The sequence below is a fragment of the Terrapene carolina genome, unplaced genomic scaffold (genome assembly GCF_002925995.2).
Source record: "Terrapene carolina triunguis isolate 2854851 unplaced genomic scaffold, T_m_triunguis-2.0 Scaffold180, whole genome shotgun sequence".
Taxonomy (NCBI): domain Eukaryota; kingdom Metazoa; phylum Chordata; order Testudines; family Emydidae; genus Terrapene; species Terrapene triunguis.
Window position 1 is genome coordinate 1,325,603 of NW_020664531.1, and position 18,265 is coordinate 1,343,867.

Genomic DNA, 18,265 nt, shown 5'->3' on the forward strand with positions numbered 1-18,265 from the left:
TCTCCATCACAGTTTGACAGACTGGAGCAATGTCTTTTTAAGAGATCACAGAATTAATTTCTTTGGAACTCTCAGGAAGAAGTATCTTCTAAAGCAATATGGTCTTTACTTTTTTCTAGACTATTTATCAAGGGGAGGAAGGGAGAAAACATTTTCACCTTGGACTGAAAAACAACCCTATATTGAGGGCCCTACCAAATTCATGGTCCATTCTGGTCAATTTTCAAGTTGGTCACTTTCACGATTTCAGCGGTTTATATCTGAAACAATCACGGCTGTTCTAACCATGAGGAGTCCTGACCCAAAATGGGATCATGGAGGTGGGAGCAGGGGGTTGCAAAGTTATTGTGGGGCTGGGGTCCCAAGATTGCCACCCTCGCTTCAGGAGCCATGAGGGATGAAACCACGAGCCCAGCTGCACTGAACCCGTCTGAAGCCCTGATCCCTGGCTGGAAACACGAGGGGTGGAAACCTCGAACCCAGACTGCCCCAAGCCCCAGCTGGTGGGCGGAAGCCCTGAGTCCAGGCTGCCCTGGCTGCAACCGTTGGGAACAGAAGCCTCCAGCCCTAGCTGGAGCCGCTGCGGAGAGGAAGCCCTGAGCTCCATACCCCGAGCTGCGGCAGGAGCCCCGGGTAAGGGAGGGGTGGAAGCCAGGATCCCAGCTCCTTGGCTGCTCCAGTGCAGAAGTGAGGGTGTACACCCTCATTTCTGCACTGCCTCTTGAGGTGGGTCTGATCTCCCCACCAAGAGTGGCTGTGCAGTGGAAGGACAACTCCTGTCCCTCCCCAGTCCAGCCAAACTAGCAGCTAGGAGCCCCAGGCTCCCAGCATCACAGGGGGGGGAAAAAAAATCAGATTTCATGGTCCGTGACACATTTTTCCACGGCCATGAAATTGGTAGGGCCCTACCTATATTTAACCCAGAGTTGAAGAATAAGATAGGGGATCACTCAGTAAGCTGGGTAGATGCAAACAATATGCATTAATGCAGCTAACTGTAAAGTCATACATCTAAAAACAAATATAGGCTAGATTTATAGGATAAAACTCTAACATGAGAAACAAGTGACCCGAAAAAGATTTGGGGGTCATGTAGATAATCAGCTGAATGTGAGCTCCCCATGCAATACTGTGTCCAGAAGTGCTAATACAGTCCTTGGATGTACACACAGGAATATCAAGTAGCAGTGGGAAGGTACCATAACCTCTGTATATGGCAATGGTGCCATTGCTACTAGAATACTGTATCCAGTTCTAGTGTCCACAATTCAAGAAGGATGTTGATAAACAGGAGAGGGTTCAGAGAAGAACCACAAGAATGATTCAATGATTAGAAAAATATACTTTAGTTACTGACTGAGGGAGCTCAATCTATGTAGTTTAATAGAGAAGATTACGGGGTGATTACTTGATGACAGTCTGTAAGGACCTACATGGAGAAAAGAAATTTGATAGAGGTTTCTTCAATCTAGCAGACAAAGGTATACAAGATTCAATAGCTGGAAGCTGAAGATAAAAATGTGCACCTTATTTATAGTCTAAATTTGTCTAATAATGAGAGTAATTACCTATTGAAACAGCTTATCAAGGGTTCTGGTAGATTCTTCATTACTGGAAATTTTGAAATCAAGATTAGATGTTTTTTTTTAAATATATTCTCTAGTTCAAACAGGAATACATTTAGGGAAGTCTGATGGAGTGTGTTATACAGGAACCATAATTTTGACCATAATTTTATTTTGACCTTCTGACCTCATAATTTAGCAATAAAATAATCAGTGTAGTTTTTGGTTGAAGTATGAACAGTTTTGTTATGTACATTATTGTTAAAGAGGTGCACGATCCTTTGCTTCTTTGGAGAAAGCACATTTAAAATAAGTTAGTAGCACCATCTAAAAAAAGGAAGAATTAAGGCTGGAGTTTTTAGAAGACCCAGAGGTGGACTGGCACCCAACTCCAACTGAAGTAGTCTCAGTTATATCAGCATAAGGGCCTGATTCCAGAGTAAATGAAGAGTCTCTCATTGACTTCAAAACAAGCTGAAGCTCAATGGAGTTACTCTGGATTTAGAATTTGACTCCATTTCTTCTCCTTAAAAGAAGTTCCAACAAATAACAAGAATGAACCAAATTTTTATTTTAGGGAATATTCATGCAGTTGTATCCATCTATCTACTACAAGTCTTTTCTGCATTGGAATAGGTAATTATTCTGCTTTATCCCTTTTAGAAATATAGACACTAGCTTGGGAGGGGATGGTTAAAAATAGAGGTTTCAATGGTACTTGGAGATTAAAAAAAAAAGCATCTAAAAAGTGGTAACATAAGGCCAGAGTCCTAAAATTCCACCAATGCTGCATGTAAAGGAAGTGTCTATTTGACAGAAACTCACTCTTATTTTAGGATATTCACTCTGCAGGGCAGAAAGTGTCCTGGAAGACAAAGAATTTTCAATATTTTCAAAAAGAGGAGCCTAAATTAGGCTCCTGAGTAAGTGGTCTGATTGACTTCATTGGGAATTGTTGGGTCATCACCACTTTTGACAAACAGCACATTTATTTAGAAACCAACAAGCAGTATTTTCAAAAGCACCTAAGTGACTTAGGAGCATGTTGCAATTCCTTTCAATGCAACATATACTCCCCAATCACTTAGGTGTTTATGAAAATCCCACCCTGGATTAGGTCTCAGAAGTACAAATTTAAAGTCCTGGTTTTGAAGACATTGCCTCAAATGTGCAGAAGTGTACTATATTGGAAGGATATGTTTTAATAATATTATGGCATAAGGGAAATAAAAGGTATAATAAGACTGTCATTATAGATCATTCACCATACTTCCTGTATGGACAGGAAGTTGCAGACTGCAACAGTGACAGTATTCAATACAGCACTGTTCAATGTATGCAAATGTTAAAGCCATGAGAAGTAATCTCAAGAAATTTAAATCTAACTGTAGCGGTGTGGCGTCTCACCGGTGCGGTGCCTCCTGCTGGTCGTCCTGGGAATTAGCTTTTCCAGCTCCAGAGCACCCTCTGCTGGCCGATGTCCCGCTTGCCGCCGGACCCCGGTGCCCTTTACCCGGGGGTTCTGCCCACCGCAGCAACCCCCAATCCAGGTCCTTCTCTCTCTACAGGCAGAGAGAGACTGTCTCTTGGCTTCTGGCCCACAGCCCTCTTATAAGTGCCAGCTGGGCCCTCATTAAGCCAGCCACAGCTGTGGTCAGCTACCCACTCAGCTTCCCCAGCCATTCTTAATCCCTCTTACCCTGCTGCAGCCCTCTCCAGGGCTGCTTTTACCCTTTCAGGACCGAAGCGGGGTGACCACCCCGCTACACTAACACTCCTTGTCCTGTAGTTGAAATATTGGTGGCTTGCCTGGTTTTAGTTGCCCATGTACACTAAAATATTTTGGCTGTGAAATGGAACTATCAGCAAGAGAAGTCAAAAGTCCACCCTCATGGTGGCTGGTAGAGAGAGAAGAGCAGACATACAACCTGTCATAAAGGAACTTACTCTACAAGTTGTCCTCAACTGACAGTTTAACCAACTAGAAAGGCTATTGCAGTCTAGCTCAGTAAAAGGAGGGAGAGGAACCAGGATAAGTATCCAGAGAGATCTCCTGCATCCATACAGCCTCACATACCTGAGATCTGTTGGACAGGTACAGAGCTTGCTTATGCTTTGGGGCTTACTCTATTTGTCCTTACAGCCATGTATGCAAACCTCCGGACTTGGCTGTTTGTAAAGAATAGCTAATGCTACCTATCTTTATTGTCATTCACTCTGGCAGAGAAAACAGAATAGGTGCAGTTCTACTCATCATGATCTTAGAGAACTAATAATAATCTTATTTTAGAGTGAAACAAAGTAATTACACATTTAAAAAAGACATATGTTACTTTGTTCTACTCGGGGAGCTGTTTTCAGCAGCCTTCCCATCATTATTTGAGGGGAGGCTTCACAACGTACCATCCCCAAAAGCAGCAGTGGTATCTTTTTGAAAGTGTTACAGAACAGAAGCGTGTCCAAGAAATCAAAAAGGACATGAAACTTGAGCTTTCTGGGACATCACTAGCAGGAAAACCACAAATCAACGTTAGTAAATGGCCAGCACAGTTAGAGATTGGAGGAGGAACCAGGGAGGCATTAAGAATGTTCTTCCAAACTTAAATTACATTTCTATTTGAGTCCAGTTTATGAATGGATGAAAGTTTGTGGTGCCGTGTGGTGACAGATTTAGGGCTGGTCTACACTAGAAAATCCACCCCCGAGTGACATAGTTAAGCCGACCTAAGTCCTTGGATAGATGGCGCTAGATGACCAGAATTCTTCCATTGACCTAGTTACCGCCTCTTAAGGAGGAGGATTTACTACAGTGGCTTTTATAGGTACATGTATGGAAAAAAACCAGCTCCGTACTATTAGAGGGTCAAACAATTCTCCCTCTCACAATTCAATGCGAGGGAAGAATTATGTCCTAAATGCAAACCATTTTTACTTTTAAAAATATTCTTTTAAAAATTAATTAATTTTAATGACCCAGTTAAATTCCTCAGGATTCAGTTTTATCCTGTACCCAGTCATATAATTTAAGATTTAGAAAAAGAAATACATGAAAATAGACACGAGATATTTATAACCTTTAATATACGTGTTAAAACTGATAACATAGCTAATTTTCATCAGTTAACATGGGGTGATAACTGTTCACTTCTCCTGACTACAAGCATTTTCAGCCTCTAATCGACACATGTAGCACTTAGTGAGCAAACAGAAACACATTTATAGCTGAGCAAAACACTTCAGTGTGGAATGTAAACATACACATTAACATATTTGTAATACTGAGGCAATGTTCCTGAACCTAATAAATACATTGGCAGGGAATGCACTTTGTCAACACCGTATGCATTTAGCATTAACACAACCTTGATGAACAGTAAAAATCAGGAAATGTAACAGGAATGCCAGATGTGGAAGCAACTGAAGAGTTATTAGAAAGGAAAGTTTTGCAGTGGTAGCCTCTCTGTAAAAATAAGCAGTTCTCAAGGACTTTAAAAAAAAAAAAAAAAAAAAAAAGGGGGGGGGGGGGAAAAAAAACCCTAAAAAATCAATTAAAAAAGATACTGGACCTATAAATGCATATATTTATAGTGTCTGATCAGAGATTTGAACTAATGCCCATAGAAATCAATGGCAAACCTCTCCCATTGATTTCAATGGGGACTGTATTGGGCCTTCTGGTTTTAGGCATAAGTGTGGATCCTGTATTATTTTAGGAACACCCCGGCAACTTCTTTACTTTCAAAAACTTTTTAAATTGGGCTTTGTTTGAGGCACAACAACAGTACAAGTGGTTGTTTCATATTTTAATGTTTAAAAGATTCTAATAGAAACGCTCAGCTATATTAACAAGGCGACAACACTGGTGACAGCAGTATCACCACATGTCCTCTCCATGTACGGTATCTTTTCCCCTAGATATTTCAAACTATGCAGGCCAATGGAAAAGATAGCTTAGGCTTTTATTATGGGATCACACAATATGATGAAGTTAGTGCCATTTCATACATTTTAATAATCAGAGGGGCAGGAGTAGTGAAGGATATATTAAATTCCTGTCCACCTCATATATTATATACAGCAAATCCTAATTAAAAGGGGTAGTGAGATATAGTATTCCAAAAAGAATTATTTGACAGTTGCAGGGTAATTTTGTCCAATTTTAAAGATATTGAATGCTTAAATAAGGGGGGGGGGCAGGTTTGAAATAATTTTTTTAATGTAAAAGTTGAATGATTTTAGGCAGCCTTCTTCACTACTGAACTAGCAAAACCAAGACTGTAGCATAGAAAAATAAAGCTCAGGTTGAGCTTTTTATTCGGCAATAAATACGTTTGTTCTGTTCTGTCCCCCAAAACAAAGCGCTCCTAACCCATCGTCTGTGCTTCACATTTATAATCATCCAGTACACAATTAATATCCTGTTAAACTTCACAATCAAGTGGCTTTGTTCTCACACCTCTTCATCCACTACTACATGCCACATCTAGAGAAGATAAACCAAGATAAATTGTTTTATGAACTTATTTAAATCAGATTTACATCACTGATTTTAATAATGATTTACATCAGTATGCAGGAAGTCTTGATGTAAATACTTGATTTAGTCTTCTTTGGAAAAAAAACTAAAATGTGCAAATGTCAAGTTTTATTTTCATTTGTTGGTAAATATTAAAACATGTTGATTTATAATTACATATAGTCGTTATACTAAAAGGTGACGCTTTTTGCTAACCAGGAAGATATAGAAGATCACTTTTAAGCAATTTATATAGCTTAACATAAAAAAAAATTAAGAATTTGAATAAATGTAACATTTATTATATTAGAAAATAGTGGCTCATTTCTTATTTACTAGATAAAGTTTAATACAAATCATGAGTAAAAATTAATTTGGATAGAAAATGAAATTCAGTTAAAATGCACAAAATACAGCATTTTAAAATTTTTTCATTAGTTACATAAAGCTACTGTATATGTGCTGTATACATAAGAAGAAAAGTGTAACAAAACACGTTTGTATTCAAAACTGATTTATTAAATAAAGGAAGTATCATTGGTAATTAGTGAACTGAATGTTTCCAATCACCATGTCCTTCAAAATTTTCAGAACTAGTAGATCTCATCTTCTCACACCTCATTTTTATTCATAGGTTAGAAGAGGAAAACAAGCGTTACTGTTTTTTCAACTCCCAATCAGTTTCTCAATTTTGAATGAACTAATCATTGAACTGATTAAACAAACATAAATAAAGAAAATATTCTCTCTGCACCTGCGTAAGAGGCTACTGCTGTCAAAAGCTGGTTTAGCATTTCAAACTGGTTCTTGGTATGTGGCCAGTGACTTCTACCAGCTCAATGGTTTGACTTTCTTTAAAAATGTTTACTGCTTGAATTTTTTTAAGTTTAATTTAAATTTTAATACATTATAGTAAATTTAGGCCTTCATATAGGTTGTCAAAATTAAATCTGAAGTGAAAAGATTACAAAAGAAAAATATAATTTAAATTAAAATCTGTTTTAATAAATTGCAACTTGATTTAAAAACATTGATTCCCCCCCCCCCCCCCGATTTAAATGACTGCCCTGTAACACATGACATAACATTGCTGAGCCTGCTAAGAGAGAAAGGAAGGTGTTGCTGTATAATCCTCACATAATGTTGCTTGCCTATGAGTATGACAACAAATCAACCTAAGGATTCTGAAGGAGCTTACCTTTCCATTTAAACTCTTTTGACTTTCGGGATATACCAAGGGATGCCGTATTTCCTATAACATTAATGTCATAATGAAGCAAATGGACCTATTCTCTTCTTATTTACATCTGGTAAATAAGGAGTAAACTCACTGAGGTCAGTGGACTTAGTATGAAAATAGTGTGATTGGAAAAATCAGGCCCATAACTGTCTCTTGCACCTTGACAAAACTGCTTCCTGATCAGTATATTTTATCTCATACTTAACGTCATATGTGAGCTTCAATACTTCCTCTTAACCAGCAGGGTGATACATCCTGTGACAACTACTTGCAAATGAGTATATTTTATGACATGATTAATTTCACATTTAAGCTTTAACAACTAACTCCTCTTATTCAGACACTTCAAAAGTAATGCATTTATCTCAGTCAATCAATCAATGCTGCTTTAAAAAGTAGGGTTTGACACACTGACATTTTATGCATAAGTGAAAATTAAATGAACTATAAAATACATTTATAAAACCAGAGAGAAATGTAGCTTTAGTTTCACAAATATGAACAAACTTACTTACTTGCTGGTGAAAATTAGCAGAATGACACAATTTGTTACGGACCTTCAAATATTTGAACACAACTCACCCTTTATCTAGCAAGTATATCAAGAGCATATGATATATAAATTAAATATCATACAAACTTTTCCGCCATTTAGAATCTGATGAGCACATAGGGTGCGATTTTCCAAACTCCTCAGGTGGTGGCCTAACTTTGCTCCACATGAACCCATACAGTTGTCCAAGGGCATGTCTACCCTCAAAACGAGCATAGCGGCGCAGCTGTGCCTATGTAGTGCTTCAGTGAAAACACGACTATGCCAATGGGACAGCTCCCCCCGCCCCATTAGCATAATTAATTCACCTCCACGAGAGGCGATAACTATGTTGACACTAGCAACCCTCTCATCAACATAGCGCTGTCTACACTAGGGGTTTTAGGGCTGGTATAACTGCGTCACTCAGGGGTGTGGATTTTTCACAATTTTATCCATCTATGCAGAGCAACAAAAGTTGCTCCATTTTCCCATTTGCAATCATTCACTCGGTTTCCTAATATAAATGTTTCATTTAACAATTTATCTACATGCCTTGATATCTTGTTTATCCCAGTCTCTTATTCCATGCTGTAGAAGCTGAGCTCAAAGGAAGGGGAAAGTTAAAGATCAATTATTTTTGTAGCAGTTGTCCCCCCGTTTAAACGTCCAAAAAACCACCCCAAATCAAACCAAACCAAAAAATGGGGGGGGAGGGGGAGGGGGTGGAGCGCATATAGGCAGGGCCCTACGAAATTCATGGCCATGGGTGGGGGGAAAAAGGTGTCACGGACTGAAATCTGGTCTTTTGTATGCTTCTACCCTGTACTATAGGGATTTCACGGGGGAGACCAGCGTTTCTCAAACTGGGGGTTCTGACCAAAAGGGAGTTGCAGGGGGAGAGGTGTCGCAAGGTTATTTTAGGGGGGCCGTAGTATTGCTACCCTTACTTCTGCGCTGCCTTCAGTGGAAGCAGGAGAGTGGCGGCTGGTGGCTGGAGAGCAGCAACTGTTGGCTGGGCGCCCAGCTCTGAAGGCAGCACCCTGCCAGCAGCAGTGCAGAAGTAAGGGTGGCAATACCATACCATGCCACCCTTACTGTGGCCACCCAGCTCTGAAGGCAGCAGCACAGGAGAATGGTGGCGGCTGACTGAGGGCCCAGCTCTGCATGCAGCAGCAGAGAAGTAAGGGTGGCAATACCATACCATGCCATCCTTACTTCTGCCCTGCTGCTGGTGGCGGCTCTGCCTTCAGAGCTGGGCTCCTGGCTAGCAGCCACTGCTCTCCAGCTGCCCAGCTCTGAAGGCAGCACCATCGCCAGCACCAGTGCAGAAATAAGGGTAGCACTACTGCAATCCTCTCCACCCCCAATAAGTTGTGAGGGGTCACAAGCTCCTTTTGGGTCAGGACCCCTACAATTACAACACTGTGAAATTTCAGATTTAAATAGCTGAAATAATGAAATTTACGATTTTCAGAATCCTATGACCATGAAATTGGCCAAAATGGATTGTGAATTTGGTAGGGCCCTACATATAGGGGTGCAGAGCCTTAGCTGGTATAATTCAGCCTAGCTTCACTGAAGTCAGATCAGTGTAGCTCCACTGATTTAAAAAGGAAACTGCCATTTTATACCAGCTGAGGACCTGGCCCAACGTATCTGGGTAGGCATCATCTATTTTTATGTGATTCATAGGTGTACTGTATATTACAGACTGAAAACAAAATTAGATGGCTATAGGAACTGAGTAAACTACTGCTAGTCCTTTACTAGCCCAAATGTTGCCGTAGGAGACAACAGTGTGGAGTACTAGCCAAATCCTACTTTTTTGCCCCCAACAGAAAAATTTCATACATTTACTTCCACGTTTACATCTGAATTTCAGACCAAATTATTTCAGTAAAAAAAAAAAAAAAGTTTCTTTCCTCCAGCCAAGCACACCCCTACAGGATCTCAAGTCGAGCGGTGTCTTTTCTGGCTCAGGCACTACCACCAATAGTACAGATTCTTCAGGTTAGATTATGCCCTCAGTTACAGTCGTAAAATCACATTGAACTACTTGCGATCTTTACATCACAAATACGAAGTTATAGGCTTACAGACACTCTTTTCAGAGTTGAATGGTACATAGGACCAAATTCAGAGTGGACTAAGTCACAGAATCACAGAAATGTAGGGCTCGAAGGGACCTTGAGAGGTCATCAGGTCCAGCCACCCCTGTGGCGACACAGGACCTAATACGCTTAGAGCATGCCTGACAAGTGTTTGTCCAACCTGTTCTTAAAAATCTCCGATGACAGGGAGTTCACAACCTTCCTTAGAAGCCTATTCCAGAGCTTAACTACCCTTATAGTTAGAAAGTTTTTTCCTAATATCTAACCTAAATCTCCGTTGCTGCAGATTAAGCCCATTACTTCTGGTCCTATATTCAGTGAACATGGAAAACAATTGATCAGTCCTCTTGATAACATCCCTTAATACCTTTGTAAACTGTTATAAGATCCTTCCCTCCCCCCCCCCACCCCTTTTCTTTTCTCTTCTCATGACTAAACACACCCGGTTTTTTTAAACCTTTTGTCATTTTTTGTTGCTCTCCTATGGACTTTCTCCAATTTATCCACATCTTTCTTAAAGTATAGCACCCAGAATTGGACACAGTAGTCCAGCTGAGGCCTCATCAGTACAAAGTAGAACAAGACAATTACCTCCCATGTCTTACATATGACACACCTGTGAATACACCCTAGAATTATATTAGCCTTTTTTGCAACTGCATCACACTGTTTAGCTCATTCAATTTGTGATCCACTAACCCACAAATTGTTTTCAGCATGACCACCACCTAACCAGTTATTCCCCATTTTGTAGTTGTACATTTGATTTTTCCTTCCTTAGTGAAGTAATTTACACTTCTTATTGGATTTCATCTTCTTGATTTCAGACTGTTCTCCAGTTTGTCAAGGGTGTTTTGAATTCTAATCCTGTCCTCTCAAGTGCTTGCAACCCCTCCCAGTTTGATGCCATCCACAAATTTTAGTCTCCATACCATTATCCAAGTCATTATTGAAAATATTGACTAGTACCAGACCCAGGATTGGTCTCTGAGGGACCCCACTAAATACATCCTCCCAGACTGACAACGAACCATTGATAACTACAGTATTTCAAACAGATGTGCACACACCTTATAGAAATTTAATCAAGACCACATTTTCCTACTTTGCTTAGGAGAATGTCATATTGGTCTGTGTCAAAAACTTTACTCAAATCAAGATAGATCATATCTACTACTCCCCCCATCCAGTAGGCCAGTAACTCTGTCACAGAAGGAAATAGATTTGTCAAGAACAAACCATGCTAAACCAACCTATGTTGGCTATTCCTTATAAACCTTAATATCCTTTAAGTGCTTAAAACATTCCTTTTATCATATAAATTGTAACAGGAAAAGGAACTGGCATAAAAAGGTGCAACACCCCCTGATATAGCATACACCTTCTAATACCCTCCTACTAGTTCTCCCTCACCAACCCCACCACTACATTACAGCAGTCCCTTGTTTGAATCCGTTGACATGTAAGCTACACCCACTTACCAATGTGTAATTTACAGCACAATGTACAACCAACTATTAAGTCAAATGTTCTCTGTGGTAGCACTCTTCAAGCCTGATCTCCCACTACACTTTGAAATTAGCAGTTTACTTAGTCAGAATGAGTCAGATAAACACTAATAATTAGCACAAGTAACATTTTTTAAAACTTCACTTTGCAAACATTAACCAATTAAGCATGAGCTCTGAGGAATTAAATTAGTTGCTGAATCTGGATCAAATTCACAAATTGTTAGAAGATGGAAACTCTAGGTCTTAGGAACACAACACATGAAAACTCATGATCAGATGGGAGCTCTTAGATCAGAAGACAATGCCAACAAAGCACCTTACATCCATTGTGCCTTAAGCAAGAACTCGCGTTGGGCCTGGAGTGGTAGCATATTACAGCTGAACTAGCAGAGGAGAATTGGGCCATTAGCTATTTTCTATTTCAGTCTCAGTAGGAGCATCCTTCTGTATGTTCTCCTACGCAGCTGAAACCCAAAGAAGAAATATCAGATCTGTGAGTTTCTGAGGCTAAGTTACCCACCTCATGAGGAACATACAGTCATTTAGCATGTTTGTAACTAGTGCCTGGGGTGCTTATAAGCAGAGTTCTGCAAATTCACAGATGTTACTCCAAAAGGTCAGTTTTCTTAGGCCTGAGGGTAAGACTCAGAACACAAAGTCCCAGACAAACAGACTGCTAAAATGTTATGTGCAGTCCAATAAAAGATTTTACCTCACTCACCATTCTCTCTAATGTACAGTAGTTTAACAATAGTGATTCTAAACATGATGTGGTGACTCTAAATATGAAGGGGAGTTTAATCAATAGCCAAGGCAAAAACCTAAGAAAAGGGAAAAGGTTAACATTAACTGTGTTGGTGGAAAATGTGCTGGCTGCATTAGTTACAAATTAAGGTATGCAGGGATCTGTCCAGAAGTCCCATTGAAGTGTGTATTAGTCAAGTGCAGAGCTAGTCAGTGCAGAACTCACTGTTTCAATATGTAAAAAGCAACCGAGAGTCCTGTGGCACCTTTAAGACTAACAGATGTATTGGAGCATAAGCTTTCGTGGGTGAATGCCCACTTCGTTGGATGCATGTAATGGAAATTTCCAGGGGCAGGTATAAATATGCTGGCAAGAATCAGTCTGGAGATAACGAGGTTAGTTCAATCAGGGAGGGTGAGGTCCTCTGCTAGCAGTTGAGGTGTGAACACCAAGGGAGGAGAAACTGCTTTTGTAGTTGGATAGCCATTCACAGTCTTTGTTTAATCCTGATCTGATGGTGTCAAATTTGCAAATGAACTGAAGCTCAGCAGTTTCTCTTTGGAGTCTGGTCCTGAAGTTTTTTTGCTGTAAGATGGCTACCTTTACATCTGATACTTGTTTCAATATGTGATCAAGAAAGCAGCAGCAAAAAAGTCTTAACATACTGTTTGTTGCTTGAAGGATAAAATCGTAGCCCATGAAAAATCACATTTCTGAAAATATCTGTAGAGCTTATGTGGGTGCCCCGCTACATATAAATCATAGGAGATTGAGATCAGGAAGTAAAAATTAGTTAGGAAAAACTACAGTCTTTCAAACTCAGACTTTCAGAAAGTTCGCAATAGTTTCTTGCCAGGAAAATCTCTACACATCTCTACCATATTGAGGTAATGCTGCAAATTCCCAACTAAAAGCCAACTGCCTCAAAGTCGCTTTGTTTTTTCTATACATTATTACTTATTAAATTGTATTGAGCCACTCATATAACACAAGGCCTGGTCAAATTCCTCAGAAGCCAAGAGGAATTGAGGATGATCAGTAGGTGCTAAGGATTTCTCACTAATGAGTTGGGTCCCATGGTGCTTTAACAAAAACCAGTGCAAATACATTAAAGTGATTTAATTTACCTTGACCTTGTAGTAATCCTGGACTTCAGCCTTAATGGAATCAAAGTCGCCGCTGATGTAATCAGGCAAGAAGCTGAAAGAAAAGCAATGAACAGTAAAATGAAAAATTAAGGCATCTTATTTTCTCAAATTAAAAAAAAAAATGGGGGAGGAATATTCTTCTCTCAAAGGAAAAGAAACAAGATTATGAAGTAGTCTACATCCAAAATACTAACTAAGTAAGCCCCTATCTGAACATGTTACAGGTCTAATAAACTGGTGTCCTCTCTATTCTAAGGGGCAAATACTACACCTTTACATAGACACATGCAGCTCCCAGATGGAGTTGAGCAGGAACTGTGCATGCATATTTTAAGAAAGATTGGCTCTAAATCTCTCTCTTTTTAAAAAAATTTAAATACATTGCCATCAACAAAACAGCTTAAAAGCCAATTCATTATACCGTACCATCTAGTCTCTTAGGATCTTGTTCCTTTGTTAACAGCAATAATAGTTTCAGGGTGTCAGACATTTAGCAGAATTTGTTCTTTTATTCAAGTGTTGTAAGACATTATAAGCAAGTGGAAGGCAACATAATCTCTCTGCTTGCATTGGCTTGAAAGAATAATGGATTACTTGATGGGAGAGGGACACCACAAAAGGCCTAAGTGTGAGCTTCTATGTTGGCAAGCAGCACATAGAAAGTTTTAAATCTCCCCCAAGGGATCTGAATTAGCCCTCTGCACCTTCAGATGTCATGAAGCCTTTCGAGCTTTTGTGGGCTGGCAGCCACTAAAGATAATTTGTTGCCCAATTTAGCACTCAGGAATCTGTTCCATACATTGCACCCACACACACAAAAAATAGCTAATCAAATAAAAGTTACATGAAAATCCATTTAATTTGGCTTTCATTCTCCTAGTGATTTAGTACACTAGAAATGTGCTGAATAAAGTCAGTTTGGTTAATCTTCTTCCTGCCGTGGTGTGCTTAGATGCATTGCATGAGATGCTGAGTTTATTTTCTCTCTAAATACCTATGGAGAAGAGGACACATTGTATTAATATTGGCAACTGCTCATTTGGTTTTTCAGGTGGTTTGTTTTTTAAGTTATTACTGATTTTCTATTTTATTATGGTTCCCTCTCCTTTTTTTTAAAAATTTATTTATTAAACTTGCCAGTGATAAGTACTCCTAAAATTATCTATGCCTGAGGTTGTGGAAACATTATCTCCTTAAAAAAAAAAAAAAAGAATGTCTAAGATCCATAAGAACTTAATTTAAATTAAATTCTTAAAAGCATTTCTCCTAAAGTCTCATTGTTTTTGCTGTAAACAACAGAGGAATGGAGATTTTAGGGTATTTATTTTACCTTAATTGGGTTGGTTTCTCCCCAGTATAGCTTTTAAGTGCATCAAACAGATTTGTAAATGCCATTATTATTTTCAAATGTATAATGAAACTTTAACTGTGCTATACTAGGGTTAGCATATTCAAACATTTAAAAAAGAGGACACTCCACGGGGCCCCGGTCCCGCCCCTGACCCCGCCCCAACTCCGCCCCTTCCCCGCCCCCATCCCACCCCTTCCCTGCCCCCATTCCAACCCCTTCCCCAAAATCCCTGCCCCAACTCTGCCCCTTCCCCGCCCCCATTCCAACCCCTTCCCCAAAATCCCTGCCCCAACTCTGCCCCCTCCTCTGAGCACCCCACATTCCCCCTCCTCCCTCCAGCTCTGATCTTGGTTGGGGGTTGCTAAGTGCTTCCCTGCTCCCCACTGGCCCTGCAGCCCCTGCACCCCCCCCTGCCCCTGCAGCCTCTGCGCCCCCCGCCGCCTCTATGCCCCTGCCTGCCCTGCTCCTCCTCGCCCTGCAGCCTCTGCACCCCCCGCCTGTCCTGCCCCCGGCCCCCCCATCTGCCCTGCCCCTGCGCCCCCCCGCCCCTGCAGCCTCTATGCCCCTGCCTGCCGTGCTCCTCCTTGCCCTGCAGCCTCTGCACCCCCCCGCCTGCCCTACTCCCCCGCTCCCCCGGCAGCCTCTGCCTGGCGGGGGCTTCAGATGCTCAGCGGCGACCGGGGCAGCGCGGATCCCTGCAGCCCCAGCACACGCCGCACTCCCTGCCCCGCGCCGCAGCCTCCTTCCTGCCGCGCGGGGTGATGGGGCCGCAGGAAGGGTCCCCCAGTGGCCGGGGAATCCCCGCCCATGAGGGAAGCCCGAGCCGCTGGCTGGGCCCGGCCTCCCCGTGGTCCTGCGGGCTCGGCTGGGGCACGCGGTCCGCCCGGCCTCCGGGGGCAGCAGCGGCCCCTCCACCGCCTTCTGTGGCTGCGCCCCCCCCTTCCCGCGCCCGATCTCGCTACAATGTAGCCGGGCGGCTGGGCTGCGCTGCTGACCCAACGGGTTGTGCTGGGGCCGGGCGGACCCTGGCTTATGCTGCCTCCCTATTTCCCCGGACATGTCCGGCTTTTTGGCAATTCCCCCCGGACGGGGATTTGAGTACCAAAAAGCCGGACATGTCCGGGGAAAGCCGGACGTATGGTAACCCTATGCTATACGAAGTATCATTTAAGGGTTTTGAAGAAAATAGTTTTCCCCCTTACTAAAATCTTGTAAATTTAGATTTAGATCAGATAGCAAGAGAGATGAAAAGGCAAGATAGCATTATGAAAGTGCTGGTTACTGTTCCATAGATAAGGCTGAAGTTAGTTTTGAAGTTAAGTAGGGATTGGTCCATTTTGTAACTTTCTCTTGAGGTCAGCCTGATTTTTCAAAGGATTTATAAGCAAATTCACTCACTGGCTTATAACTTAAAATTAATTTTAAAAAAGTCCTTAAAGAAATTTAGAACCACATCAGGAAAATTTTCTCCCACTTGATCTTAACAGAATTACATCTTCTTTAAAATTCCCACATGATTAAAGCTCATAAAAATCTTCTGCACTGGTTATATTAGATTTTTTTCTTTAAAGACTTAATAGTTATTTGCCATCATTGTTCTTAATAACTGAAAGTTGTTTTTCAGCAGGGGCTGAAAGTAATACTCTTCTACACAGCATTCAGCATAGAACTACCCTCTTTCAAAACAGCCACCAGTGTTCCCAACAAAAGCAAAGCCAATCTGTTCTCAGGGAAAATGGTAATCCCCTATGCTGTCTGGTTTTACCCAAGACTCCTGTATACTTGAGCAGGACACACCATGTTTTAGGTAATGCTTCTGCGCACCCACTGACGTCAATAACAAAACTCTCTACACCTGATCCTCTCATTCTCATCAGTGTAGCCCTACTGACTTCAACACAAGTGTAAGTGAGAAGAGAATCAGGCTCATTCACTTCAGTGGAAATAGGATTGGACTCCTGGTTTGTTCTATTCAGACAAAGAACACCTGTTCAATAAAGCTGCTATCAATTTAGTTTGCTACTGAGTTATTAATTAGAAGATCTCAGAAGCCTGAGAAACTTCAAAGGTGAACTCCTATCCTTTGTTCTTTTCCCTGCTTTCCTACTTGCTAATGCAGAGAGGCTATTAAAACTAAGTTTACTCTGGATGTAAAAATGGTCCTTCCCCCCCCCCCAAGTCAATTCCTACCCTTCACCCCACCTAAGAAGGAAAAACAGTTGTTATGAAGAGCATCATATGATCATTTATGATCACCTGTTTTCTTATGCTTTAATTCCTTACGCTAATTACTAGCTGCAGTGTTTTTCTAACCATTAAACATTTCATAACATTGAAACATAGATGTTTCAAGAGACATATTGAGGGGCTAGGACCAGAACTACAAGAGAAATCGAAACAAAACACATCCTCTCCAAGTTGCAATTTACCCCAGAGATTCTGGCTTAACCCAAATTGATACTAAGAAACCGTTGCTAGTTGAATTTCCATCCATGGAATTTTACAAACAGTAAACTCAAGAAACAAGTACAACCCAAACCAAGTAGCTTTGCTGTGTCCCTAGAACACACTGCTTTGGCTTCTGATCAATACAACTGCTACATAGGTTTCTCTCCTCTGGGCAAAATACATCTTTTTAAAATGTTGACTTCAAATGGATTCAGCTTCACCTAATTATCTCAAAGCTAGGCATGCCTTCCTGAGAGGCCTGGGAACTCTGGCTGAAAATTAACCCCCAAAACCCCACGCCACTGCCTCTCCCTAGAAACACCACTGGGGGCTGGAATAGAGCAAGGCTTCAGAATCCCCCGCATGGTGCACCAAACTGCCTGAGTGCCCAACCACAAGGTTATTGTAACTTCTCCTTTCTTCTCTTCCCCCAAAACATACAAAAACAAAGGAGGAAAATCTTTGAAAGGGTACAGCATTCCTGAAGGATGCGAAAGACACACACCATGGGTTAGATTTACAAAATAACTTAAATGAGCATCACCATGCCTATCTTTTAGGTGTCTGGAAAAGCACTGGGATTCACAAAATCAGGGTTAGGCATCTAGGCTCCCTACACAATGAATGGGGAGAGAGAGGCACCTCAGAATGGGATTCACAAAAAAACAGGTGGCTCCTTGCCTAAGGTAGCCCAGGGGAGCTGCTAAGCCCCGCTGCCTCTCTCAGAGATAGGAATATAAAATTGGCCTGCAGGGGTGCAACTCTCTCTGCCTGGGAGTCTCAGCTGTAAACCCTGTTCTATGTGACAGTCTGTACCTCAAAGCAGCACCCTGGAACCCCCATATTCACCACTGTCATATAATTATGATATGTTTTGTACAAAGTATGCCTTGTGAGGTATCATTTTAAATGTCTTGATCTGTTGAACATTAATATCCTGTTGGATTGTATGTTCTATAGTTATATGTGAAGTTATGAAGTATTGCTATATGTGTTACTGCAATATGTTGTGAGGTTGGGAACACCCACGGCCAGCCTTTCAGTTACAATAAAGGAGTAGCCATCACTGGCCAGACGCTCATTAATGGCTCATCA

General features: G+C 41.2%; 1 protein-coding gene across 1 annotated transcript in view; it reads right to left on the reverse strand.

The window, feature by feature from the left end:
- The window catches only part of LOC112111016 (thiamin pyrophosphokinase 1), a 489,744-nt gene that overhangs the window by 234,961 nt on the left and 236,518 nt on the right, over positions 1–18,265 (reverse strand). The window contains exon 5 of the mRNA XM_026654110.2: positions 13,351–13,423. Within this exon, the coding sequence (XP_026509895.1) occupies positions 13,351–13,423 (73 nt within the window). The remainder of the gene's footprint in view (positions 1–13,350; positions 13,424–18,265) is intronic.